Source organism: Cyprinodon tularosa, unplaced genomic scaffold (assembly GCF_016077235.1).
Source record: "Cyprinodon tularosa strain WSP-4 unplaced genomic scaffold, ASM1607723v1 ctg210, whole genome shotgun sequence".
NCBI lineage: Eukaryota > Metazoa > Chordata > Actinopteri > Cyprinodontiformes > Cyprinodontidae > Cyprinodon > Cyprinodon tularosa.
This window is the reverse complement of record NW_024038779.1, coordinates 30,655-58,196: the sequence shown is the minus strand read 5'-3', so window position 1 is coordinate 58,196 and position 27,542 is coordinate 30,655. Positions and strand designations below refer to the sequence as shown.

General features: G+C 40.0%; 1 protein-coding gene across 1 annotated transcript in view; it reads left to right on the top strand.

Annotated features, from left to right (window-relative positions):
• The window catches only part of pgbd5 (piggyBac transposable element derived 5), a 30,210-nt gene extending 24,753 nt beyond the window's left edge, over positions 1 to 5,457 (top strand). The window contains exons 5-7 of the mRNA XM_038285468.1: positions 130 to 327; positions 902 to 1,007; positions 2,494 to 5,457. Of these exons, the coding sequence (XP_038141396.1) occupies positions 130 to 327; positions 902 to 1,007; positions 2,494 to 2,689 (500 nt within the window). The 3' untranslated portion in view covers positions 2,690 to 5,457. The remainder of the gene's footprint in view (positions 1 to 129; positions 328 to 901; positions 1,008 to 2,493) is intronic.
• Positions 5,458 to 27,542: the final 22,085 nt, after the last annotated feature.

Below are 27,542 nucleotides of genomic sequence, written 5' to 3'. Positions count from 1 at the left end.
GTGTCCATGGTGGTAAAACATGCTAATTATTTTTTAGCTTTTCCATTCATCTTTTTAAAGTTCCTTTTGAAAAGTGCACATCATTATGAGTGAGGTAATTTTTATATATATATTTGTTTCCCTGTACAGATATCTACTGCTGTGGCTTACTGAGCACCAGGAAGAGTGACTGTACAGGTTTGCCACAAAGCATGCTGGTCTGCAGCTCCACGCCAGCGCAGCGCGGCCAGTCACGGGTCATGATGAAAGGCAGCATGTCCCTGATCAGCTGGTACAATAAGGGACACTTCAGGTTTCTTACCAATGCTTATTCACCAACAAAAGAAGGTGAATAAGAGAATAAATAATCCTCTTTAAAGCCCCTCTTTCATTTTTTTTAGGTGAATTTTATTTTAAAAGGTCTTCTGGTTATGTTTTTAGTGAAAATAAGATTCACTGTTTTGCTAAAATGCAAACCATCAGGAAATAATCACATAAGATCAAGGATTCCTGATACTGAAAAGCAATAACATCTTTTAATATGCAACAATCCATTTTTAGGAGGGGGGAGGATGATGATATCACCCTCATACTGCCTAATTGACTGTGTATAAGTCAACACATGGTCCTCACTACGATTGCAGAACGAGTGTGTGTGTGTGGGCATGTCCATGTCCCAGATTGTTTAAATGGTTACTACCCTTTTGTCTGGCCTGTGTGTATATGTAGGCGTCTGTTGGGATTTTATTAAATCAGTAATAAGACACAAAATAGCTTTAAATCCTTTAATTTTTTATTTTATAATTACATCAAAACCTATTGTATGGATAGTTATAGAGTCACATTTGCCACAGAAAATCATAAACTACAGCTGCTCTCTTTTAGCAGACGCTCTACCATTCATCATCTGTGTCTTTGGCAGGTATAATTATTAAGAGGAAAAGTGGAGAGATCCCGTGCCCCCTCGCCGTCGAGGCCTTTGCAGCACACCTCAGTTACATCTGCAAATATGACGACAAGTATAGCAAGTATGTGTGGACCCAATACTGCCTGATTCATCACAATACTGTTATTGTATAGTCTTTGTTTTTTTGGTAATTTGAACCTTCTTTTTGTCATCAATGCATCTGAGTCTTAGAGAAATGTTAAAAAATCATTTGTTCCATATTTATCTGCACTGTGGATGAATCCTTGTTACTGTGTCTCATGTAACTGGCCAATGTTTAGAGAGAGGAGGGGAAGGGAGTTAAAAAAGTGTCCTGAGTTTTCTGTTTAAAGAACCTCATCTTGGATGCTTCATAATTACCATTTATTTTAAGGCTTTTGTGTGTTAATAACTATAAAGGATGTTGTAAACATATTATGTGATATTCCACTTTATCACAAGTTTTCAACTAAGAAGCAATTTTCTCTTTCAAATCAAGACTGATATTTTGGAGAGAGTACATTTTGCTAAATAGATGTTGACATGCTTTATATCTTAGGACACAATAATTGTTACATGACATTTTAGGCCATTAAAAAGGCAAAAATCTGACTCAGCTAAAAGTTGATCTGTACTATTTGCTGATTGTTTATATTTTTTTCCTCTATCTGGATGCTCTGGCTTAATACCACAGTCCAAAAATCATGTTTTAAAGGTATATTGGAGGATTTTTTGTGAATTTTTTTAAAAGACCCGCCCTGTCCACTTAAAAAAAAAAAAAAGTGCACATGAATCACCCTGTACCCGCTCCTGAGTGGGAACGCCTATTAAACGGGTGGGAGCCCATTTCTCCTTGTGCACGCTCTGTTTAAAAGTTGCTGTTTGCATCGCTCATACAAGCTTACTTTCCAAAAGCAGATTTGCAGTTCTTCCACTATGTCAGACTCATCACCGGTGAGTGAAAATGGGGATGAGCACGTAAGACGGCCTTACGTAAACATATCACCAGAATGATTGACAATTGGGAGGACCACTTATTTTGATGATCGACCTGGCAAAAAAACATCCTCCACTATACATTTTAATATAAAAAAATTTGTCTGTTTATACTATCAGTGTCTTTAAATGATACAAGAATTATAACACACTGATTCATATTTGGCCTCCATTTTGGTAGTATAGCAGGTGGATAATGCCATTGAATGCTAATGCTCCCTCATCACTTACCAGGGAAACAGAATGGACTATATGCCCAACTTCCTGAAATTCCGCCAGCTCCTTTGTTTCCTGTATTTCATTACTGGACAAACTGATTAATCCAGGTGTGTCTGGCTAATGTTGTCATGATTACTCAGGTCAGACACACCTGGATTAATCAGTTTGTCCAGTAATGAAATGAAGGAAACAAAGAAGCTGGCTGAAGTTCAGGAGCTACAGTAGTTCGTAGCTGACATGATTAGCAGGTGGAAGCTAAAAATCACAACAATGACCAAATAATATGACTTAATTATACCATGCAGGCTGTAAAAAAAAGAATAACTATAATTTTTTTTCAGTTTTTGTGTAAACCATGTCTCTTTGTCTTATAGATATTTTATCTTCCATAAGCCCAACAAGACTTGGCAGCAGGTGTTCTGGTTGAGCATCAGCATCGCAATCAACAACGCATACATCCTCTACAAGATGTCTGACGCCTACGCCGTCAAGCGCTACAGCCGGGCGCAGTTCGGAGAAAAACTGGTCAGAGAGCTGCTGGATCTGGATGACTGCTCCCCCACGCAGTGAGAAGAAAGAGGAGGATGAAGAAATACAATCTCTCCCACATGTTTCATTTCCACTTGGTTGAACAGAACCTCATGGGTCTGTGTCACTGTGCCAAGCTCCTGTCTCTCTTCCACTAGCTGTTCATTTTTGCGCCTGTAAATATTCACTAATACACGACTGCACTGTATACATTTTTAAGAGCCACCTGAAGCATTTCCTCTGTCTCAGCTGCCGCTGTTGATCACATATATCTGTCAGCAGAAACAGAGATTAAAAGGCACCAACAAAATGAGTAACATTTCACTCATAAATGATGTCACCTTAACGTTTTTAGTCATAAAGAGTTAAACCAATAAAAAAAATCTATAAGGCTGAATTACAATAAAAAATATATCTTTAAAAAATGTTTAAAAAGAATCACACCTGGCACCTTGTAACAAAATCAGTAAACAGAAGACACTGCATGCATAAAGAATGTAGATTGTGATGTTTGTGTTAAGTGTGAAAAAGATTTTTAGCTCCAGGCGAGCTGTGAAATAATTGTGTGTTATGTAAGTAAAAACTGCCATCTGCGTGTCTGATGTTGAGCCTGAGGATTGAAGTGTGTGACACCTGTGACTTAAACGCGTCGTGCCCCAGCACACGACGTTCGCTTAGAGGTGCATCGTTAATAAAAAAGGACGCCTCGTGCAGCACTGTGTCTATCGCATCCGCATCACTACTGCTTGCATTGAAAAAGGTCCAGACAATAAAGCCATAAAGTTCCCTCTGAACTTTTTCTTTTTATATTCTCTAGCTATAACAGCAAAAATAATTATTCATCCATGCAGTACTTTGCAAAAGTAATCATATTACTAAACTTTTCCAGTTTATCACATTTCTTATATAAAACAAGTGATCAAAAAGCATCTTGGAAATCAGAATAGCTGCAGCTTAAGTATGGCGGTAAAATGTGAATTCATTTTATAATTATATGCTGATGCTTGACTCTCCTCAGGATGCTAGATGCTTAAAACAGTGAAACTAATGTTATCACTTTTTGTTAGATTTTTCGTTTTGGCCAAGAGTTCCCTGACAACTTGAGGGCTGCTCATATAGTATAAAACTTCCTTTCCCAGATGACCCTTTACTTCTTTAATATAAAAAAGGGATGAGTTAGTACAAAGTGATGGCCTAGTGGTTAGAGAGCAGGGCATTGGGTGCTAAATGGCTCAATATCCATACAATGCTTTGCAAAAGTATTCATACAACTTGAACTTTTTCCTAGATTTTCACACAATTATTAGATGGAACTGGTGATCAAAAAGCATCTTAAAGACCATTAATAATGCAATCACATTGTTATTGGTGTAAAAAACACTATAATGGCAGCAACATGCTGTGTAGATGTGGACCAATAGAATTAAAAAAGAATTTAGGTCAGACCTATATCCAGTCTATGGCAAGGCCTGGGAGCTGATGCCCAATGATGCAGTGAAAAAGGGGACAATCCAAAGGCATTAACTCTGTAGGGCTATATTAAACTACATGTTTGATTTTTATTTTATCAAAAACAAATTTTCCTTTTGTTAGGTTTTTACATTTGCACATCAGCTTGTGTTGCTTATCACAATGCAATCCATGTAAAGTAGTGTAAATGTTCAAGTTTTCTGAATGCTTTTGCAAAGAGCTGTGTGTTTAATTTGAAGATGTTAACTGAGCTGTCACATTAAGGGATAACTATTTTCTATAAACTTCTTATTCGGTACCTTTCTTCTTCCCTGCATTGATTCCAACAATGTTTATATCTAACTAAACATCAAATCCATTCCTCTTCATTTTGGGAGGAGTTATTTTCTCCTTTTGCGTCACACTGAAGTATAAATGAGTTTTAGAGGGCAGAAAATGTCCGAGTGCTCCAGCGTTGCCAGGCAGTTAGTACAGTCTTGGCTGATCTTCAGGTTTCTGTTTAGATAATAATTGACGGTGCAAGCAGGTGGCAAAAACGGCTCTTGAAGCAGTCAGTTTAGAGCTTAGATGATGTGAGGTTTGAAATTGATGCAACTTAAAATGATATAAGTCATAGAACAGCTTATGTTACAAAGGGATTTCATTAAATACTAGAGGACTTTTAAAGATGCTTATTGTTATGAGCCTCCTGTTGCTTTCCTCACCTTGTCTGAGGTGAAACTGCTTCCTATTGCTGTCTGAAGAATGGCTCCTGTTGCTTGGTTTAACAAAGTGGGGCTTTGTTCCTGTTATCCTGGATGACCTTATGAAGGCTTTTATATGTATGAAAAGTTTTGTTGTGAGCTCTGGTTTGGTGTCAGCATGGTTTGGTGTGTGAATACATGTTCCAGTGACCGATGCACCCCCATCATCACAGTCCTGCACTTTGAACCCTGTAACCTTAGTAAGATGTTTTTAATTTTTACTCGTATGGCTCTGATCTGTAAATATAAGTAGGGAAATGAAATGGATAGTATTTATGTGAAAGTTAATAAATGACTAAAGAGTAAAAATGAATTAAATATAACAGAAGGGATTTTTACTGTAGGATTAGCAATTTGTGTATTTTGGTTTTGCATCAAAAATCTCTTTTACTCAAACTGAAGATTGTGATTGGTTTGTTTAATATTATAATTTCTGGAATCCAAATCACCATTGTTATTACTCTTGTTCCTTTGAACTGCTGAACTTTGTGAATGAATGTGAGTTAATCACTGTTCAGCACCAACTAACTGTTTACCCAATCCCCTCCTGTCACATATTTGTCAGTGTATAATTTTAATACAATGTTTGATATCACATCATGGGGACTGTTTTCACTTGACTGCAGAATAATGACGATCTGATATAAAGTTTAAGAATTTTGCTGCATCACAACCAGAAACTTCAGCCTATTTTACAGTAATAATAGATGGATTTTTAGACTTAAGTTTCCACCAATTCCTTTTAAACGAGCTCTAATTTTGTCAGATTGGACGGAGGGCGACTTACAGGGGCCATTCTACACTGCAAAAAATAGAAATCTCAATAAGTTCTTTTTTCTTAAAATAAGTGTGTTTTTCCTTGATTTGAGGAGGTAAGTAAGACACTTTTCCAATGGAACACGACAATTTCCTTTTAAAATAAGAAAAAACTATTTTATCCTCTTATTTCAAGTAAATATTATCTAACTATCTTATTTTAAGAGTAAAAATACTCATTCCATTGGCAAATCATCTTATTTATCTACTCAAATTAAGGCTAAATATACTTAATTTAAGCCATTTTTTACTTATTTCTGGATTGTTTTTGCAGTGTAGAACATTATAACCCAGCTGGATGGTAGATCTCAGCCCCAGTCTTCACATGTGTGGCCTTGTGCATATTTTACTTCAGGATTTCTCTTCATTTAGGTCTTTTATCTTTGAATAAATTCCAAGCTGCTTCTGAGCATCTTTACAAATGAGAAAGTGTTCCAAAAAGGCCAGAAAGGTGCAGGACTAGCTCCACCATTGTTACCATAGCACTCTCAGTTGCTTGTCTATCTAATTCTCTCCTTGTCCTTCCTCTGAGTCTAGATGTTTAAAAATATCTTCTCAGCAAATCTTAAGTGTTGCAGAGATAATAATAAAAAAAAAAAATATATATATATATATATATATATATATATATATATATATATATATAATTTATTATTATTATATATATATATAATTTATTATTATTATATATATATAATTTATTATTATTATTATATATATATATTTTTTTTTTTCGTGAAGGTAAGTTTTACCAGAGAAGCTTCTAAAACACACAGGACACTGGTCACTGATTCTAATGGCTTGAGGTGCAGTTTTGGTAGGTTAGTAGTTGTGCAGCACCACTCCTGTTTTCCAGCTGATGAGGTAAATCTTGGTTTATCAGATGTTAAAACCCTACAATGTTATATAAGCTAATTAAAAAGCTCCACAATATGATCTCTGATTGTCTGCTGTGTTACCTGATCTTCCTGAAGCCATTTGTTGTCTAATTTCCAGTATTTTGTACAATCTGTAAGAAGAACAAATACTTAATTTTGCCAGAATTCTCAATGGATTAAGTTGCTAAAGGACGATGTGAATCTAAATAGAGGCCTTGACCTACACCGAGTAAAGACTGATGGTTGATTCTGAGTGTTTCATCTTCAGTTGCAAACGTTTAGTTATAATTGACTGAGTAAAATGGCCAATGTGAGGCGAGATTTAGGGATTCAGTTCTGTATATCATTTTTGTCTATAATTATTCAATAGGAAACAGTGCTTCCCAAAATGTTCAACATCTGCCCTGTGGAGTAAAAGAGCGAGTTTAAACTAATAATAACTGGACGAGCACAAATGTTAGGCAGACAGCTGTTTTTTTTTTATCTAGGGTAATTTTTTTTTGTCTTTCTTCAAAAACATTTCTCTTAAAATAAAAAAATAAAAAAAAAACTTTTGTAGATCTCAAACCCTTTAACCATCCACTCAGCACAGCTTTAGTAAACACTGCCCCTGGTGTACACTTAACATCGATGCGGTCTGATGAAACAATCTTTGTACTAAAATATTAATATAAATCTAGGAAAAAAAGCTAAATCTGAACCCCTTGTTTATTTTACAATAGCTTTCCAACAATTAGTGATTTTTACCAATAGACTGGAGTGAACACTAGAATGCATCATGTTAAAGTGACCTTATTTCTTTACTGAAGTCCACTTTTGTGCTCCTCAGTGCAATCATCAGTTTCACAATGTATGTGGGGCAGTAATTAGAAAGCTATTGGACAGATACTAATCTCTGGATCTTACCGAATTTAGTAATTATGTGGGTTTTTTTCCTGCTTTGCTTTCTGCTCAAAGGAAATGGGGGCTCTATAAACCATGGTTGCTTGGCAACAAATCTGAAAGACAGAAAATGGGCAGTTTTCAATGAATTATTGTATCACCACAGCTGCACAAAGAAAGCAGAGCAGCATTACCCTATGAACACTTCTTTTCATAGGGTGAAAAACATGATGTCTTTATATTATGTTTTGGATGTTTATATAGTAGAAGGCTTTGTTACCTAATGATCTATTTAACTCTTTCTGTAAAGATAATTTTACTAACAGCTCTTTATTAGGTACGGTACTTAAAAAGCCCCATAAAAGAGAGAAATCTAAACGGCAAGTAAGGGATTTCTGTTTCAGAGATGTAAGGAATGTCATTTATGTCATTAAAGGTTTAAGAGTATTTACTGTAAAATGTATATGAGAACTTTCAATTGTTTAACACCTATTGCAAATCTGTGCCTTATTGCAATATAAACATAATATACAGAGCTGCAGATGGGGTTTTGTTTCTTTACTAATTTACTTTTGTTGTTTTTTTATGTTTCAGATTATCAAATGAAGGATAATATTTATTCATTAAAGTAGAAAGGCTATCCAAATCAACCAAATCCTGTCAAAATTAAGTCATCAAGGTTTCCTGCAACTTCTAGACGTTTCTCTGGTCCAGCACACCTGAATCCAATGACTGAATCAACTCAGGCACTCAAGGTGAGAAAATTGCTGCTAATTACCTAATTATTAGGTTCAGGTGTGCTGAAGCAGAGACAGGTGTTCTATTTCATCCCTACTGACCGCCAGAGGGCGGTGCTGAAAGCACTGAATGTTCCCTTCGGGCATGCGCAGTTCGAGTAATTATACCAACAGAGTCACACCTGTGACACCGGATGACCACTCAGAAGCTATATAGCCTGGTGTCATCCTTTGCTCTGCTCCTTTTTTCTTCTCGCAAGCGGTTCGCTAACTTCCCCGTTGTCTGAAGCCCCTGTATCTTGACCGGAGTTGCGGTTATTCTCCGCCCTCCCAGGGCTGCAACGGGTCGATTCTGAGGATTACGGATGGTAAGTGAGTTGTTTGCTGGTGATGGTAGCGTCCGCGCCCCCTCTCCCGGCTCACGACTTTAGCTTTTTACCTACAGCTTCGTGCTGTTTTGTTTCGAACTGGTGACGGCAGCGTTTTCGCCCCTACTCCCAGTGTGAATAACTTCACTGCCGAAGTTATATACGGCTAACGTAGTTAGCTTCTTTAGTTTGTTGGTGTTATACCTGGTGACGGCAGCGGTTTTCGCCCCCTCTCCCAGTATATTCCCTACTTTTGCATCCTTTTTTCCTCTCCCAACCAAGTGTGGTCTACTTCGTTTGCCGAAGTTGGAGACGGCTAACGTTGTTAGCCTTTTTTGTTTTGTTTGCAGCCTTCTTCATCGGTCTGCTTAGTTATAAATGGTGACAGCAGCGTTTTCGCCCCCTCTCCCAATATCAACCTTTTTTGCAGCCTTTTCGTTGGTCTGCTCTCTTAATTGGTGACAGCAGCGTTGTTCGCTCCTACTCCCAACTTAAGTTGTCCATACAGCTAACGTTGTTAGCTTTTTTGGTTTATTGGTTTTATACCTGGTGACGGTAGCGGTTCTCGCCCCCTCTCCCAGTATCGGCTGCCTTGTGTCCGCAGCCTCTCGTTTTATCCGCTATAATTGGTGACGGCAGCGTTGTTCGCTCCTACTCCCAACTTAAGTTTCCATACAGCTAACGTTGTTAGCTTTTTTGGTTTATTGGTTTTATACCTGGTGACGGTAGCGGTTCTCGCCCCCTCTCCCAGTATCGGCTGCCTTGTGCTTGCAGCCTCTTTCGTTTCTCTGCTGTAATTGGTGACGGCTGCGTTTGTGCCCCCTCTCCCGATTTTCGACTTTCTGTTCTTTAAGCCTTGTCGGCCTTCGACATGGATGGCTCTCACAGCTGCATAGATTGTGGGGCTGCCCTGCAGGCAGAGGATGGCCACGACCTGTGCCCTACCTGCCTTGGACATGAGCACCTTTTGGAGGCGCTGTCTGAGAACCCCTGTATGAATTGCAGCTTTATGCCCCATGCAGTGAGGGTGGCCCGGTTGGCCCAGTTGTGCCCCCAGGAGGGCTCGGACCTTCCGCCCTCTGGGCAGGTGGTTCCCCCCAAGCGTTCTAAGCGCCGTGGTGGGACCACAGCATCTGTGCCCCTCCCCCGGAGGAAGCGGGCCAAACCTGACCAGGGCCTGTCCACAAGCGTGGAGCAGTTGTCAGCAGAGCTGGCAGAGATGAAGTCCTTGTTGCAGACACGGCAATCTGATCCCTCGCTCCCAGTGGTTGGGCTCTCTTCCCCACCAATGCCCGAGCTGGTTGTAGAGGATGACGTTATCTCTCTGGCTGCTTCCGCTTCTCATTTTAGAGATGAGGAGGAGGCAGGGTCCTCTCAAGCCTCTGAGGCTGGTTCATTTTCATCTCAGAGTGCGGTTGGAGAGGCCGGTGACGGTTCCATGCGAGAGGTCATGTCTATGGCCCTGAAGCAGCTGCAGCTGGAACTCCCACGAGGAGAGGCATCCAGCTCTGGCAGTGCTTTTTTCAGACGTGGAAGGGCTCCTACTCCTTTTTCTGTACCTCCATCAGAGGAGTACCTGAAGGAGTTACACGCCTGTTGGCGGGAACCGAGAGCGCTGTCGCGTCTCTCCTCGGATGGACGTGTATTAGCTGCCATGCATGAGTCAGTGAAGGCCGGCCTGGACCGTATGCCAGCAATTGAACCAGCTGTTGCTTCACTGATTGTGTCACCAGATGAAGCCCTGCGTCCTGATGTCCGGTGCCCGCGGACTCAATGTCGGGTTACAGATGACCTCTTCTGTAAGGCGTACAATGCAAGAGCGCGTGCTGGCCGCCTTGGCAATTCCCTGGCGCACCTCATGTTTGCCCTGTCTGCATCTGTTCAGGACACTGGTGGTGCAAGTGCGGCGATTGGTTATAGTGACGCAGCGCTGCAGGCCTTCGCACTGATGACCAGAGAGCTTGGACGGGTCATGTCTTTCCTTGTCCAAGCTCGTAGACAGGTCTGGTTGGCACAGTCTCCTCTGACTGAAGCATGCCGTAGGACCCTCAGGGGTGTCCCGGTTGTACCAGGGGAGCTGTTTGGATCAGCTGCCTTGGAGGCGCTGGAACGGACTGCTCAGGCACGTCAGACTAGCCAGCAGCTTTCCGGCCTTCGCACGAGCATACCTGCCTTTCCCCAGCGTTCGGGCCGCCCTGCCACTACCCCCAGCGTTCAGCCACGACCTCAGACCGGTGGCAGACCTGTTGGTTCCTATCCCCATGATGTGCGGCAGAGACCGAGAGGGGACTTTCGTGAGCCAGTCTGCCGCCCTGTTAGACAGACCCGGGCCTCAAATCCTGGACGCCCTCCCCCCAGAGCCCCCAGGGGCCGTGGGGATAGAAGATGATGCCACCGGGCCAGCCGTCGGACATTTTTCCCATCAGCAGCTGAATTTCTGGGCTGCTCATGCCGTAGACCCATGGGTGGTTGCCACCTTAACCAATGGCTACAGGCTCCAGTTCCGACGGCGCCCCCCCCTCTCACACAGGGTCAAGATGACTGTCATCACAAACCCGGTGAAATCTCAGGCACTAGACTAGCTTTCCGCCCTCCTGGGCAAGGGGGCAATCGAGTCTGTAGATCCTCTGCGGCAACCCAGAGGCTACTACTCCACATACTTCCTTGTGGCCAAGAAGACCGGCGGTTTTCGCCCCATTTTAGATCTAAGGGGACTGAATCGGTACCTGAAGGTCCTTCCCTTCCACATGCTCACCATAACAGAGGTCCTTCAGACCATTGTGGCGGGAGATTGGTTTACATCAGTAGATCTGACAGACGCCTACTTTCACGTGCCTATTGCGGCAGAACATCGCCGTTTTCTCAGGTTCGCCTATCGGGGGCGCCATTGGCAATTCCGGGTGCTCCCATTCGGGCTCTCCCTTTCCCCGAGGGTGTTTACTCGATGCGTGAAAGCAGCCCTCTCTCCTCTACAGGCCTCCGGAGTCAGGATTCTGCCATACCTGGACGATTGGCTTCTTTGTGCTCCCTCTCAGGTAGCTGCCTCTCGGGATACGTCCCAGCTTCTACTTCATGTGTCACTGTTAGGCCTCAAAGTCAACTTGGCAAAGAGTTGTCTTGTTCCATCTCAGACAACCACCTTTCTTGGGATGCATCTGGACTCTGCTACCATGATGGCCCGTCCATCTGTTCACAGGGTGGACGACATACTCCAGCTTGTCCGTCGATTCAGACTGGGCAGGGAGTTTCCCTACATCATCTTCCTGCGAATGCTGGGCAAACTGACATCAGTCACTCGTGTCGTGCCCTTAGGGCTGCTCCTTCTGCGTCCTTTGCAGCGATGGCTCAACAGCTTTCGCCTAGATGCCAGGCTGCACAGGCATCGCAGGCTAATGGTGACCAGGAGCTGCCTCCATGCCCTAGCTCCTTGGCGAGACGGGACCCTTTTGTCCAGTGGTGTTCCAATGGGGCTAGTAGTGTGTCGAAGGGAGGTGGTCACCACGGATGCCAGCCTCATGGGCTGGGGTGCCGTGTGGCAACACAGAGCTGTTCGGGGTCTCTGGGACCCAAGGGAGCGCACCAAACACATAAATGTGCTGGAGCTGCGGGCTGTGCACATGGCCCTCAGGTGCCTTCTGCCCCACCTAGAGGGAAGGCACGTGCTGATTCGGACAGACAACACCTCTGTTGTTTATCATATAAACCACCAAGGTGGCACCAGGTCAGCACGTCTCTTGAAGGTGTCGAGGGATCTCCTGGAATGGGCGTTTCCCCGTCTGTGTACCCTGCACGCAGCGTATCTGCCAGGACGGCAGAACCAGGTTGCGGACTCTCTATCCCGCCAGGCACCTGCTCCGGGAGAGTGGTCTCTTCACCGCGACGTAGTGCGCATAATCCGGAACCTCTTTGGGCAGGCAGAGGTAGATCTGTTCGCCACAGAGGAGTCGACCCATTGCCCCCTATGGTATTCCCTAACCGGGATGGCGGGCGCACTGGGCCAGGATGCACTGGCTCATCCATGGCCGCAGGTTCTCCTGTATGCCTTTCCACCCCTCTCACTGATTTGGCCGACTCTACGGAGGGTTCTCGAGCAGGGCCACAGAGTGTTGCTGGTAGCTCCTTTCTGGCCAGCGCGGCCGTGGTTCCCGCTGCTTTGGAGTCTGTGTCACGGTACTCTGTGGCGTCTTCCAGCAAGGAGGGATCTGCTGTCTCAGTTGGGGGGACAGATATGGCACCCCAACCCTCAACGTCTCCAGCTGTGGGCATGGCCCCTGGGAGGCTGACTGGGTGTTCAGACACCGTGAGACACACCGTATTGAGTGCTAGGGCTTCCTCCACTCGGCTGCAGTATGCTAACAGATGGCGCCTCTTTTCTCAGTGGTGCTCTGCCCACAACGAGAACCCGCTTTCCTGCTCGGTGCCCACTATTTTGGAGTTCCTCCAGTCTCTCCTTGATAAGGGCCGCTCTCCTTCGACCCTTAAAGTGTATGTTGCAGCAATTTCATGTCTTCACCGAACTGTTGACAACCGTACAGTGGGGCGCCATGAACTGGTTTCACTTTTTCTGCGTGGTGCTCGTAGGTTGTGCCAGCAGCCAGCCCCACGAGCCCCAGATTGGGATCTGCCGTTGGTTCTCACAGCTCTGTGCCACCCTCCATTCGAGCCTTTGGCACAAGCAGAACTCAAGTGGCTTTCCTGCAAGACTGCTTTCCTGATGGCTATCGTCTCAGCTAAGAGGGTCAGCGAGCTGCATGCTCTTTCTTTCAGCCCTAGGTGTATCAGGTGGAATCCAGATGGCTCTGGTGTTACCCCGTGGCCTAATACTGCGTTTGTGCCTAAGGTGTTGTCTCCTTTTCACCGTAACCAGCCATTGCGGCTGGCTCGGTTTCAGCCTCAATCTGGTACAACTGAGAATGAGTCTGAGTTGTTGTGCCCAGTAAGAGCGTTGGAGGCATACATTGCAGCCACCGCCAATCTGAGACGCTCGGACCAGCTTTTCCTATGCTATGGGGGTCCTAGGTTAGGCTGTCCTCTTTCTAAACAGCGTCTGTCCCATTGGATTGTGAGTGTCATCCGCCACGCCTACGCTGTAGGTCACTGCTCCCTGCCAGTCGGTGTGAGAGCACATTCCACCAGGAGCGTCACCGCTTCCTGGGCTGCTTTGAGAGGGGTTCCGCTGGAAGCTATATGTGCTGCTGCTTCATGGGCTTCCCCAACCACCTTCACCAGGTTCTACAGTGTCAATGTGGCTGCCCCTCATCCCCTGGGTCAGGTCCTTTTACAAGGTTCTGCTGGGCCTCCTCTGTGAGGTATGTGCTCAGGATTCCTTGTGACATCGTTGGCATTAGTCATTCAGTGCTTTCAGCACCGCCCTCTGGCGGTCAGTAGGGATGAAATAGAACGAAAGTTACGTATGTAACTACGGTTCTATGAATCCCGGATGACCGCCAGAGCTTCTTTGTCACTCAGAATCCTTGCTTTTGCGAGAAGATTCTGTAGGAGCAGAGCAAAGGATGACACCAGGCTATATAGCTTCTGAGTGGTCATCCGGTGTCACAGGTGTGACTCTGTTGGTATAATTACTCGAACTGCGCATGCCCGAAGGGAACATTCAGTGCTTTCAGCACCGCCCTCTGGCGGTCATCCGGGATTCATAGAACCGTAGTTACATACGTAACTTTCGTTTTTGTAATACCAGAATTCAAAATAAAAATAGGAAATCAAATTTTAGATGGATTATCAGTATACACAGGGGTAATGTTGGAAATATTATTAGCTTACAATGGGTAGAAGACATAAAACCATTAAAAACAGTAATTTGTTGTCCATTAAGATAAAATGGCAAAGAGGACAATTCAAAGTCCTATTAGTTTGACAGTTAAGACAGGTAAATCTGAGGGAAAGAGTATTATTAAAGAAAAACTAATGGAAAAATGGCAAAAGGTGGAATGAAGAAAAAACAGGAAGTTGATTTTATAAAATTTAGAAGATAGGAAAAAGAAAAAATGGATGATGAAATAGAAAGGAGGGGAGAGTGATAACAAGGTTAAGATTTGGGCATACAGGACTTAATTAGACACTTTTCAAAATTTAAAAGCATATTAATGGTAAATGTGATCACTGTGGAAAATACCAAACAATAGAAAATGTTATACTGGAATGTCATAAATATGAAAGCGAGAGACGATATATCAGGGGAGAGTTTGAATGTATTAAGGAAAAGATTAATTTATTAGATATTTTGAGGAAGAATTTGGGGAGTAAACATATACAAATAATTATTTGCTTTTAGTTTCAATTAAAGAAAACTAAATTATTTAATAGAATTTGACTATAGAGAGGGTGAATGTGTGTATGATAGTGATGGGTAGAATACAAAGCTATGTATAAGTATGTAGTTTTTTTGTTTTCTTTTTCGTCCTTAGAAATTATATATATGTTTATTAAGTACATAGTCCATCACGAACCACACTCCATACAGTAAGTGGCGGTTATGCTACTAAATGTTTGTTGCCAACCGCCAATAAATCCAAAAAGAAGAAGCAGAGATAGGTGTAAAAAGCTGCTGGACACGTGGCCACCAGGACTGGATTTTAACATGTAAATTAATTGCAGTAGCTACACTGAGGCCTCAAAAAATCTCCATCCTAACTGAGGATTTAAAACAATCTAAAATACTTCATAAAAACACAGTAGAAAAACAGATGACAAAGTTAGCAACCTCTATATTTTTTATGAAGTTATCAGGGGGGGTTGTTCTGTTTTTCTTTATCAATAACACTCGGGTCTCATGTGTAGAGCTCCGAGATCAACAGTTTACAAATGGAAAAAGATCTGGGGCCTGTTTCAATAAGGAAGTTCAACCAACTCTGAGTTAAAACTTGAACTCTGAGTTGACTTATCCTGAGATTGGAAACTCTGAGTTTTGGGTTTCAGAACAGCTGAAATGAGTTAGTTCAATCAACTCTAAATTGTCTGACTCTGAGTTAAGCTCGTGCACCACAACTATAAAAAGCCATTATCAATGGAGCACAGATATTACGAGTCACCATGGCAACAGCTTCAGACAAAAAAAGGTGTGCATATTTCTCACCAGCAGAACTGGATGTGCTTATGCAAGCATATGCAGAATTTGACCATGTATTTAAAAAAAGCAACACGGCTGCAGCGGCGAAGGAGAGAGAGTTAGCTTGGGTGAAAATAGCTGCTCGAGTCAATGCGTAAGTTTACATTTTAATTACTTTTATACAGTGTTGGGTGTAATGAATTAAGTTACTTAAGTCATATAAATACTGTAATTAAATTAAAGACTATAAAAAAATAGTGGATTTAATATCAAATTTTTAAAGGTATATTTTGATTTGAACTTTCTCCCTCTAGTTACACACTTTGGTCAATTTAAGATTAATTCATGCAATTGAATATTGTTTATTTGAAAGCATTAGAAGTGCAGTTTCTTGTCTCTCCTTGTATTGTTCAAGTGGTTGAGGTTGATTTGGGATTTAGAAAGTAATTAATAAGTAAGTAAAACAAATTAGTAAGTAGACCAATGCTTTCTAGAGACAGTAATTAATACATTAATCTAATTAGACTTGTTGAAGATAAAATTTGTAGTTAGTAATTAAGAACTATTTTAGAGTAACTTACCCAACTGTTATAATATCAGAGGTGAAACTGGAAGAACAGTATTTTATTAAACCTAATTTAGTTTTCATGGATAGGTGCAATCCTGCAGGCATCAAAAGAACATGGCAGCAGCTGAAAATGAAATATAAAAACATACTTCAAGCAGGTAAGCCTTGAGCACATCATGGGAGTAGAGTAGCTACCTGGCTTTACAAACAGGATCATCCATAAAAGGACATGCCATTTCATTCCCTTTGATGCGCTCTACATGACTGAAATGTGTGCAATGAATACTGTATGTCCCCAAAGAATCAATGAGGTGTTTAAACACCACTTCCTCTTTAAAAACGGGGAGGAGACCAAAATAAACTCTGGATTTTCTGAAGAAAACCTGCTCCCGACCAGGTTAGGTTCACAGAGTAAATTGCCATGGTAACTGACTCTGAGTATAAGTTACCTCTCTTTCAGAAACGGGCTTGACTTACTCTGCTTTCTCAGGTTTAACTTACCTCCCTTTCTGAAACAGAAAACCCAGAGTTTCCCTCATTTCAGGGTTAACAAACTCAGAGTTTTCACTTAACCTCCTTTCTGAAACAGGCCCCTGGAATAAAATGGGACCTTAGGTTTGGGTGGCCAGATTAAAAACAAACAACAACACTAGGTCTCATATAGGGGGTTACAACAACCCAGAACAGCATATAAATAACTGTTAAAAACTAATTCTGTGATTACCGTAAATAAAAGCCAAAATGTAAATTTGAATTTTGGCTGAATTAGAAGCACATTAAAGTCAGCTAGGTTTTGACTAAAAGCAGTTGAGTAAGATAATTTACATTTCTAGACACTGCAGCTTTAAGGAATCCTCCTTAAAACTAGTTAAAAGAGAAGGAAAGGCCTTTAAAGTATTGCTTTGGTTGCAACTGGTTTATTAATACAATGCAATGTAAAAGAAGACCAGCAGAGGGCAGCAAATGACCATTCCCTGCTCATCTCTCCCAGCCAGTTTATTGATTCTGACTGAGGTTAAACTGATTACAACTGGGCTGAGCATTACAGTGAGACTTTAACGAAATTATTTCCCTGCCTTATTGATGACTTGCTGAATAACAGACTGCCCAGCAAAGCTTATACCACTAGAGGTAACTTAACCTTCAGGAAAAAAAAGGAGTTTGGCAGAAAATAATGGCTTGTTTTTCCATCTTCAAAGCTGAAGAAGCTTTCAAAGAAAATATTATTCCTGCATCCAACAGAGAGTGGTAGAGAGATGTGGATGAGAGAGAGAGAGGTGAGTGATGAAGAAGGTCTGACTCTCCCATGCATGAACACAAGAATCACAATGATTTGTACAGAACTGGGCAACCTGTGGTGAAGTTACACAATGAAAAAGATCAGAGGAGCTGAGCGGCAGCTTGTCTCTGGGGTTCAAACAACCACAAACAGCTCCTGAGAACTGACAAACAGGAGAGGTCTTCTCAGAGGAGGTCACTTTTTGAGAAGAGAGATAGTGACTGCAGCAGCTCTGAGACCTGCAACAACAAGCCTTATTGATCTGCAGCTCTGGCTTCATCAACTCATCATACTTAACCCTTATATTATGTTGAAAAAAAATTACATTCATTATGTTGCGGGTCATTTTGACCCGCACTGTGTAAATACAAGCAAAATAGTCAAGAAAACAGGTTAAACCAATAACCAATTTATTTTAGATTACTTAAACATTAAGTCAAGTGACAAACCATACAGTTTTAATTCACACACTTTATTTAGGTTTAAAATGTTCCCTCTTCACAAATTTTGTTTTTTGAAATTTAGCTTTAAAATTTACTAGTTACTAATATTTTGAACATTCAACAATTTTAAAGTTCTCCACATGATGGGAAGAATGTAACTGCTTTCTGCAGATGGAATTCATACATTTCACACAAGATGTACTTGTTTTACTGTCCTCTCTGGAGGGACAGAGCTGTGATCTTTTCCTCTTCTCTTCACCCGTCTCCACTTTATGTTGGTTGGGTAGCGGGCAGTCTTGCCCTGGCAGCTGTATATTGCTGTGACTTTGTCCAGATTGTCAACTCCTCCTCTGGTTGAGTTATAATCCAGGATCATTTGTGCCTTCAAGTCCTTTCTTGTGCTCAGAGATATATCAGCTTGCATTATATTCATGATAAGAACCTTCTGTTCCCAACATGGTCAGCTTTCTTTTCTGAAGTTCTTCTCCAAACAGGTAGGGCATAGAGGTTGTCACAAGTGATGTTATGACTTGCAGCCCTTCATTCATCTCCAGCATCAAACACATTCCCTGATTCTTCTAAGCTTTTCCTCCAGATAGCTTTCCAGTATACAGTATACTTGCATATTCCATGCATAGCTGGATTTTGCACCTCAGGTTGCCCATATTATGATATGGGCATTCTGAGCAATGCTGATTGAATCTCTTCAATTCATGTGATTGCAAATCTGGTAGGACCAGGAGTTTTTATCAAATTAGCTGATGATAGTCTGCATCAACTCTGGTGTTGTGATGTTGTCACTCTTGCAGAAGATTATTGTCTCATTCCTGGGCTTTCATCTGTTCGGGGGATAATAGAAGACTCTTCCTCTGAGTCCATCTCATAGTAGGAGAATTGATCATGTGGGTCACAATAACTTTGTCTTCTGATTCTGGAATATCCTCTGCCTTAGAAAACTCTTGCTCTACATCACTATCCAAGTTCAAAATTAGTGAAAAAGACTACTCAGCTGTAATCCTTCAGGAGCTAAGTTTTTGATGATTTTTTTTCATATAGACGACATGAGAACAGTGACAAGAACTAGTGTAAGAAAGTTCCCTCCCTTACCACATCTGGGTCTGGGTCTCAGAGGCAAATGAAAAGAGTAAAGTACATCAAAGAGCCATTTTTATTTACCTGAATGGCTACTTACCCACATTAAAGTGTCCGGGTCAAAATGACCCATAACATCATATTTGTATACATACTCTGCACAAACACTCCACTACACATCAGAGTGGCCAGTTTTTACATACATGTTCAAGACCCCAGATGAGGAAAAGTCACCAAATTTCATGAAGAAGAAAAAAAGATAACCAGTACTTTCATCAACACAAAAACTGAAATGGGTCAAATTGACCCTTAACATAATATAAGGGTTAAAAGGCCTTCTAGTTTATGTTTCTGTACAAAGAGCAAATGGGAGACAGCTACTGAGAGACGTGGAGGAATAAACATTTTAGACACGTTACACTGACTGTTTTGATAAACATTAAAAATCATTCTTGAATAAATCTGAAAGATGTATGGTTTTATGTATAACTCTTTAAACCAGAGGTCTTCAACAGGGGGTCCGTGACCCCTAGGGGATCCACAGAGGTTCTACATGGGGGTTGCAAAAGTTTTGATTGATTAGATTCTTTTTTTATATTCCCCCCTGCAATTTTTTCCACTAATTCAAATGTATTTAAATACACATTACCATGAATTCAAAACACTGTAGTAAACAGATAAATGGAGGCAGTCATCAATGCACACATTTAGCGACATACAGGAGCTCTTTCAAGCTGGGCACCGTTTCATTCACAACACCTGTCCCATCAACGAGGGATCAGAAACACTTTAATAATCCCAGGACATGACAGCATCTGTAATAGAGTGACTATAGGACCAGTTTGATATAATACAGCTTCATACAAAATATGTAATTATCAGAATCAGAATCAGAAATTACAGAGGGAAATTACTTGAGACTATCCGCCCAACGTGGGTCCCCTCTCCATCTCACCATCAGTTTGGGGGTCCTTGGCCTCGAAAACGTTTAAGACCCCTGCTTTAAACCATCAAAAACTATTATTTATGCGTTTTTATTCTAAAGTAAATTGCTTTGCTTTCAGTGCACTGCAAAAACGATCTAGAAATAAGTAAAAATTTCTTAAATTAAGTGTATTCACCCTTAATTTGAGTAGGTAAATGAGATAGTTTGCCAATGGAATGAGTAATTTTACTCTTAAAATAAGATAATTAGATAATATGCACTTAAAATAAGACAATACAATTGTGTTTTCTTATTTTAAGTGTAAATTGTCTTGTTCCATTGGCAAAATGTTTCTTTTACCTCCTCAATTCAAGAACAAATGCACTTATTTTAAGAAAAAATGACTTAGATAGATTTAGATTTTTTGCAGTGTGTTTTTTTTTTTTGTCATCTGTATGCAACGCGGACCACAGACATGGGGAAGGAGAAGGAAATTCAATAAAGCGAAAGCTGAATATCCTGGTCACAAAAATAAGGTTATGAATGTATGCAACACAAATTAAAGTTTAGAGGATTATCAAATGAAGGATGAGAGTCACAAAGTGAAATGAAATGAATCCTTACACGCTAATTAACTACAGTCTTGCACTTAAAGACATTTAAAATTTAACTTAATGAACAGAGATTTGTTAACCCAGGTTTGGGACGTTATAAACCCTGCCTAGTTTTAATTCATCCGGTTTACTTAACCAGGTGATTTTGTTTATATCTTCTGGATATGAATAAAATAATACAGTAATATTATAATATTTGGTTTCTTTTCTTATCAAACTAATAATTTCTGCATATCTGTATTGTCTCGATTTCTTCAACTTCCTTTCTCCAGTTCTTTCCATTATTTATAACCTCAGTATGTTTATATAGAAAACAAAAAGACAAAAACACTTGCAATAAATGAACATATGAATGGATTCATGTCTGATATGATACAGCCATTTAATCCCTTATTTTTAAGGGAAAGTGTGCATCAGCATGTGTTTATCCGACTGAACCATCAAGAGATAATCCATCCTAAAAACAAATTGGTCAATACAACCAAAAAAAATTTATTTTACTGATGTAGTTGGTATTTAAATGTCTAACCAATCTTTTGGTAAAAACAACCAATCTAATTTGAAATTGTTTTTTAACCAATTTATATATCTAGCGTAACAACATTGAAAGCTGGAACCGGGGTTTAAACTACCAACCCTGTAGATGAAATGGGAAATGGCCTGTACTTATATAGTGGTCTTTCAAGTCAGGAAACATGATCAAAGCATCTTACACTACATTCAGCCATTCACTCACACCCTCAGGCTCACTGACAGAAGCCGTACACTGGCACCACTGGGCCCTCTGACCATCAGTAGGCAATGCAGGTTAAGTGTCTTGCCCAAGGACGCAACAACACTGAAAGCCAGAGCGACATTTGAACCGTCAACCCTTCAATTTCAGGGCAAACTACTACATTCGACGCCATTGTTGCCCCAGTAACTCCTGCACCTGACTCCACTGGAATTTAATACCACTCAACACTAATGTTATGACCAAGGTTAAAGAGAAGATTAGCATTCTGTACGCTACACTTGATTACAGCCAAAAGGTCAGAGTAGTAAACCATCGCTTATCAGTTTTATTGGTTGTTTGGTTAACCTAATAAATTGGCTGATCCAAAGCCAATGGCTTTGTCAGTTTCTAATAGTTAACATTGATTTAACCCACTTGATTGGTTGTTTTTCCAACCAATCCGTTCTTAGAGTGTGAAAAGACAAAAATGTCCATAGGAACCAAGAAGACCCCAGTAAGTTTATTGTTTTCCAATCACTAAAGAGGCTTAAATGGGAGCCATTTTAAAACTGTCTCAAAGTTTCAACAAATAAATTTTCTGCTCCTGATGTAAAAACGAAGCATTGTAACTGATTTGTAATAAACCAGAGGGAGATAAAGTATATTGACACCAAATGACATTAAGGGTTTACTCTCTCTGCTCTTCCTTTAAGTCCACAAAAGGTGCCTTTCGACAGCACAATCGGTCAGCTTTGAATGAAGATACTAAAGATGGGTCTATCACTAATTTATTATAGAAGAGATGAAAAATAGATTCTGAAGAAAATCAATTAAATATGGAGCATTTGAACTGTTGCTAGTGGAAATGATAAAAATGTATAAGTTGGGATTTTCTTTCTCACGTTTAAAGACCTACACTCCCTGAAAGATCTCACACTTGTTTGAACCCCACCTGTTAGTAATCACAATTACTAGATAATTTCTCTTTTAAGTCAAAGTTGTTTTCTTTATATGTTGGTCTTTTTTTCAGCTGTCCACTCCTGTCACCTTTGTTTCCAGTAAATCTTTTTAGGAGCTTTTAAACTTCTCGTTTTTCTTCATTCCTTCTAAGATTTTATGTCCTTGTTTTTGTGAAGAAACGTCTCAGCTGTTCAGCTCGTCCTTCGGCCTTTTTTCTTTCTCAACGAAACTTGAACATGTCAAATAAATTTAAGATTTTGTTTTCGGACAGTGACATTGGTATGTTTCAGATTGTGACTTTGGCGAATAATTTGATTTCTGCTGAAAGCAAGAGGAATTCTTAGAATAATCTAGTTTAAGCTGGTTTAGAGAGGTATCTTGTTGCATAGTTTTCTCAAAAGCTGTGGTTCACCTGATCTTTATTCAAGAACATTCGAATATCAATTAATTTTTACATTAAAAGATTGTTAGATACCAACAAGAATATTGAATCATTATTATTTTAGGTGATTTTCTCAAATTTTTCTTCTGATTCATCTTTTACAGTGAAAAACAGCTGTTGACTGTTGACTAAAAGAGAGATACCTAGAAAAAGGCATATATTTATGGCAAATCAAAGCTGATTCTCTTAAGTCATGATATGCCTAGCCTTTCAACTAAATTTACAAATGTTAAAAAAATTAGTGCAGTAATTAAAAAAAGTACAAATTAACTACATCAGTAATATTAAAAACACCATAAGAAGGTTATAAAAAATCCTCTGACCATACAATTTGATAAGTACAGCATTCTTTATCCTATGTGAGAATGAAATTATTATTTATAACTGGATCTTAAGGCCTTTGATAAATCTGTTCTGGGGTGGCAATAAATAAGACAGTTTTTACTTAAAAAATACTTGCATAAAGAAATGTTAACTTTATTAAATAAAGAAGGAAATTGACCAATACTTTGTTATTTGGCTTTTTCTGTTTATCAAGTGTATTAAAATTTAATTCTTTGTTTTTATGAGCCACTGATACATTTTTTGATGTTCACTCTTGCTGTAACTCTATGCATAATTTAATAGATTGCTTGTTTAAAGTGAAAAGGGAAATGACAAATAATTTATTTTTAAATTTAGGGGGGGAATAAAGATCTAAAAAGGATATAATCTATTTGTATTAAGCTCAAAACAAAAAATAAAGCACAGTGCATGTGATAGCATTCTGAAGGTGCAACAAACAAATGGAGGATGGTGCTGCAGACATCTAAACCCAATGTGTGGAGGAAAAATAAAACAACTCATTACACCCCAAAAGAATCATTAGGCTAAAACATATGGATGGTAGCATCAAGGTGTGGAGATGCCCTCATACAAATAGAGAGAAGTTATAACGTGCTATTCCACTCATACTGCCATAATAAGCGCGCCTAGTGATGTAATGCTCCAATACGCTCTTTATTTAGGCCTGGGGTGAGACTTGACCAGTTATACTCATCATCCAGCTAACACTGGAAATCCAATGGGCTGCACTGCAGCACAGTAGGTAACACTGTTGCCTTGTAGCAAGAAAATTCCCGGTTTGATTCTTGGGTCTTTCTGCGTGGAGTTTGCATGTTCTCCCTGTGCATGCGTGGGTTCTCTCCGGGTACTCCAGATTCCTCCCACATCCCAAAAACATGACTGTTAGGTTAATTGGCTTCATGAAATTGTCCTCAGGTGTGAGTGTGTGTGTTTGTGTGCATGGTTGACAGACGACCTGTCCAGAGTACAACGGAGATAGGCACCAGTCCCAACGTGACCCTGACGGAATAAGCAGGAAAGGATGGATTCCTAGAGGCCTTGATGATGTAAAAGGTTGGTCTAGAAATGATTAACCCACTAGGTCTGGGTGTAACTCATTCTTTACTCTTTGAATATTTATTTGTAATTTGTGTCTTCCAATTCACTCCACATGTACACCAACCTTTATAAAGGATGTAATATGAATTAAAATTGGAATACAGAAAAGTTTGAGCGCAAAAGTACTAAGATTATGAATATCTTCATGGGACATCGGATTTAATTTGGAAGACCATGCATACCGTCAGCACATTTATTCCCACGTCAATGAAAAAAAAAAAAAAAAAAAAAAAAATCAGCCCCAAACAGCAAATTACTTGTTTGGGTATCTAAACTTACCAACAAATCCAGCCGAGGCTATTGAGATGTGCGATAAATCTAACGCCTACTGTTAGTCCTGACAGATCATGAAACATTAGTCATCTGAAATATAAAAGTGGCCCAACAATGGAGTTTCGTGAGAGAATGCTTTGCCAAGTTTATAACCTCTGTCTCCACAGTGTCTGGAGTCTCCACCCTTCTTATGTGCAACGTTTGACACACTCTTTTAATCAAGCGCTTAACCTTCACACTCACACACACGTGCATATGCACAAACACACACCTTCACTATGTATTGTTACCATGTAATCATCGGTCTAATGATTAGATTTATAGTTTTTATTTTAATATGGGAGGTCTTGTCTTGATATATATCTGGAGGGTTGTGTCTTGTCATTGCCTGTGAAGAGATAACGCAAAGCGCTGAGGAATCTGGCTTCAAGAAAAAAAAACATAAAAACACTTTCCATCACTGGGATTCTGTTGTGTACGGTTGGTTATATATTTGTCTGTTAAAGAAAGGGCTGGATCCTAGGCTGTGTGGAATGATTAACCAGTCATTGTTTTTTTTGTTTTTCAGACTGCTGCTGCGACAAGTTTGGAAAATGTCAGCCACTCATTTTGACATAAAATATGATTCCACAAACAAGGCCTGTGGACTTGGAAGGAGGCCCGTCCAGATAAGGGTGGACTTTTGTCACGGGCTAATTAGGTTCTTCTTATAAGTTGTTCTTTGCACAAAGGTGTGGAGAAAGTCGCAGCGGGCGTCATGCTGTCCTTTTCCAGTCACGTGGCATGAATGGGTGTTAGAGGGGATCTGACACTAGGCTGAGATTTTTCTGGTTGCAGCACCATGACTCACAAGTTGCCCAACGAAAGTTGTCATATGACTTCACTGCAGATAGATAGATAGATAGATAGATAGATAGATAGATAGATAGATAGATAGATAGATAGATAGATAGATAGATAGATAGATAGATAGATAGATAGATAGATAGATAGATAGATAGATAGATAGATAGATAGATAGATAGATAGATAGATAGATAGATAGATAGATAGATAGATAGATAGATAGATAGATAGATAGATAGATAGATAGAATATATATGTTGTACATAAATAGATCGAATGACTCCCAGATGTTGTGTGTTCTAAAAGATCCTCTTCTCTCCCACTCAGGTCAGATCTGAACAACAGAACGGGGTCAGGAACAGACAGATTAAACCATTATGATGTTAGTAGGACTCCAGGGTGGAATCATGGCCAGCAGTTATGAATACCAGGTTTCATACAATTTATTTCAAATGATGCACAGCTGCTTAAAAAGACAGAGGACAGAAAAAATGAGGGGAAAAAAGAAACTCATAGGATGTGTGATCCTTAGCTTTTCGATGTGTTTGTGTGTGAGTAGTTACCCTCAGCCACTTTGTGTAGGTGTTAGGGAATATTTTGGCTGCGGCAGGGGGATTCAGGCAGTAGAGAGGCCCTCATCATACAATAAGATAATCTGAAGGAAGGAGAGGGGGGAGTGGGGTAATGAGAAACACCAGTTGTCCAACTCAAAGTAATTCATAACCTGCTGGACAAATGTATTTTTTTTGAAGGCACTTATTAGGATTATACAGAGAGGATAGTTTCTGGTCAGACAGGTTAGGACAAGCTTCTAATTAAGCAACAGTCAAAGAGAATTATGGGTTGAAAATGTAGCTGTAAGAACATATTTCAGTGTTTGTGAGTAAAAATGCTGCAGTATTTCCCATGTCAGTCAATACCATTTTTGCTTGTTAAAATGTCTTTAGAAGACACCGAGCTATTTGTACCCATTTGCTACAGGACTTTTTGGAAATGGTGTGCTTTATGGGTGTGGTTAATGCAGGACTTTAGAGAGTAAACATGTTTTTTGTTGTTGCTTGAAAACTTAGCACAAAAAAAAAGAAAATCTAAATATGTTGGAGGAGACACTGTGGATCAGTGGACTAACCCTAACCCTGTAAATCTATGTAATTAGTTGCTTTAAACTAGCGTTTTTCAACCTTTTTTGACTTGTGTACCCCTTTGGGCATTTTCTCTTACCATGAGCACCCAGCTCAGGCAAAAGTATTGATGATTCTCCAAAAGTATAAAATAAAATAAAAACAATTTTACTTCATCTTTTAATTTGAGCATTTAATTCTTAGGCACTTTATGCTTTCCATCTCAAATAAAAAAACGACATAAATATGTTGCCTGGAAGTTAGTAAGGAATAGAAATAAAAAAAAAACCAAATAAAATCATAATATAAACCTGTATTCATAAAACTGGATCTCTTCTGAGTAACTCACTTATAATCACATTTAAAGTTGAGAAATTCAGGACAAATGCAGACCAAAAATTAAAGTCAGACTGACTTAATTAGTTTTATTTGTTTTCATCAACACACCTGAGCTGCTTTGATGAGCTCCAATAGACCAGTGTGAAAAACAGCCGATACCAGACTGTTCTCTACATCCAGTCTGTACCTTCGTTTGGTTTGGATTTGTGTCAAAGCTCAAGGTGAACTCAAAGAAAAAAAATCACATTTCTGTTGATAAAAGCTTGTTTAATATTTCAATTGGGTCCTAACAAAGCAGAACAGATCCCAGCCCTATTTTATTTTACCACTTAAGAAAATATCTTCATGTACCCTTTGTAACACCCTCGCGGACCTCTAGGGGTACGCGTACCCCCGGTTGGGAAACACTGCTGTAAATTTTGGTGTTTGACTGCAACCCCTTAGGTGAAAACCCAAATAAAAGAACAGTGTCTGAAGCAATGGGTAGGTCAGTCTGACTAAAATAATTTGGTATAAAACCAGTAAAAGAAAAACTGATTTTTCTGCATATGTACAGAAATATATTTTTTTAAACGGGAATATGAGAAAACTGAGTAGATAATTGATCAAGATGACAGGAAGGAGATTAAGAAGCCCTGATTTTAAACAAAAAGAAAAAGAAATCAAATCAATTTAGAGGTAGAGCTACTAACGTCTAAAACTAATGGACTAGTCAAAGTAACGACGTTTTTAAAGACAAGGTTGAAATTGATCTTTTTAGTCATGATTAAAAGCTTTAATGGTAGTTGCTGTTCAGCAGCACTGTGGCTCAAATTTAACCTAAACACTTTTTAAGGAAAGATAGGATTATTTTCAAAATTGTCAGATAAAACCAT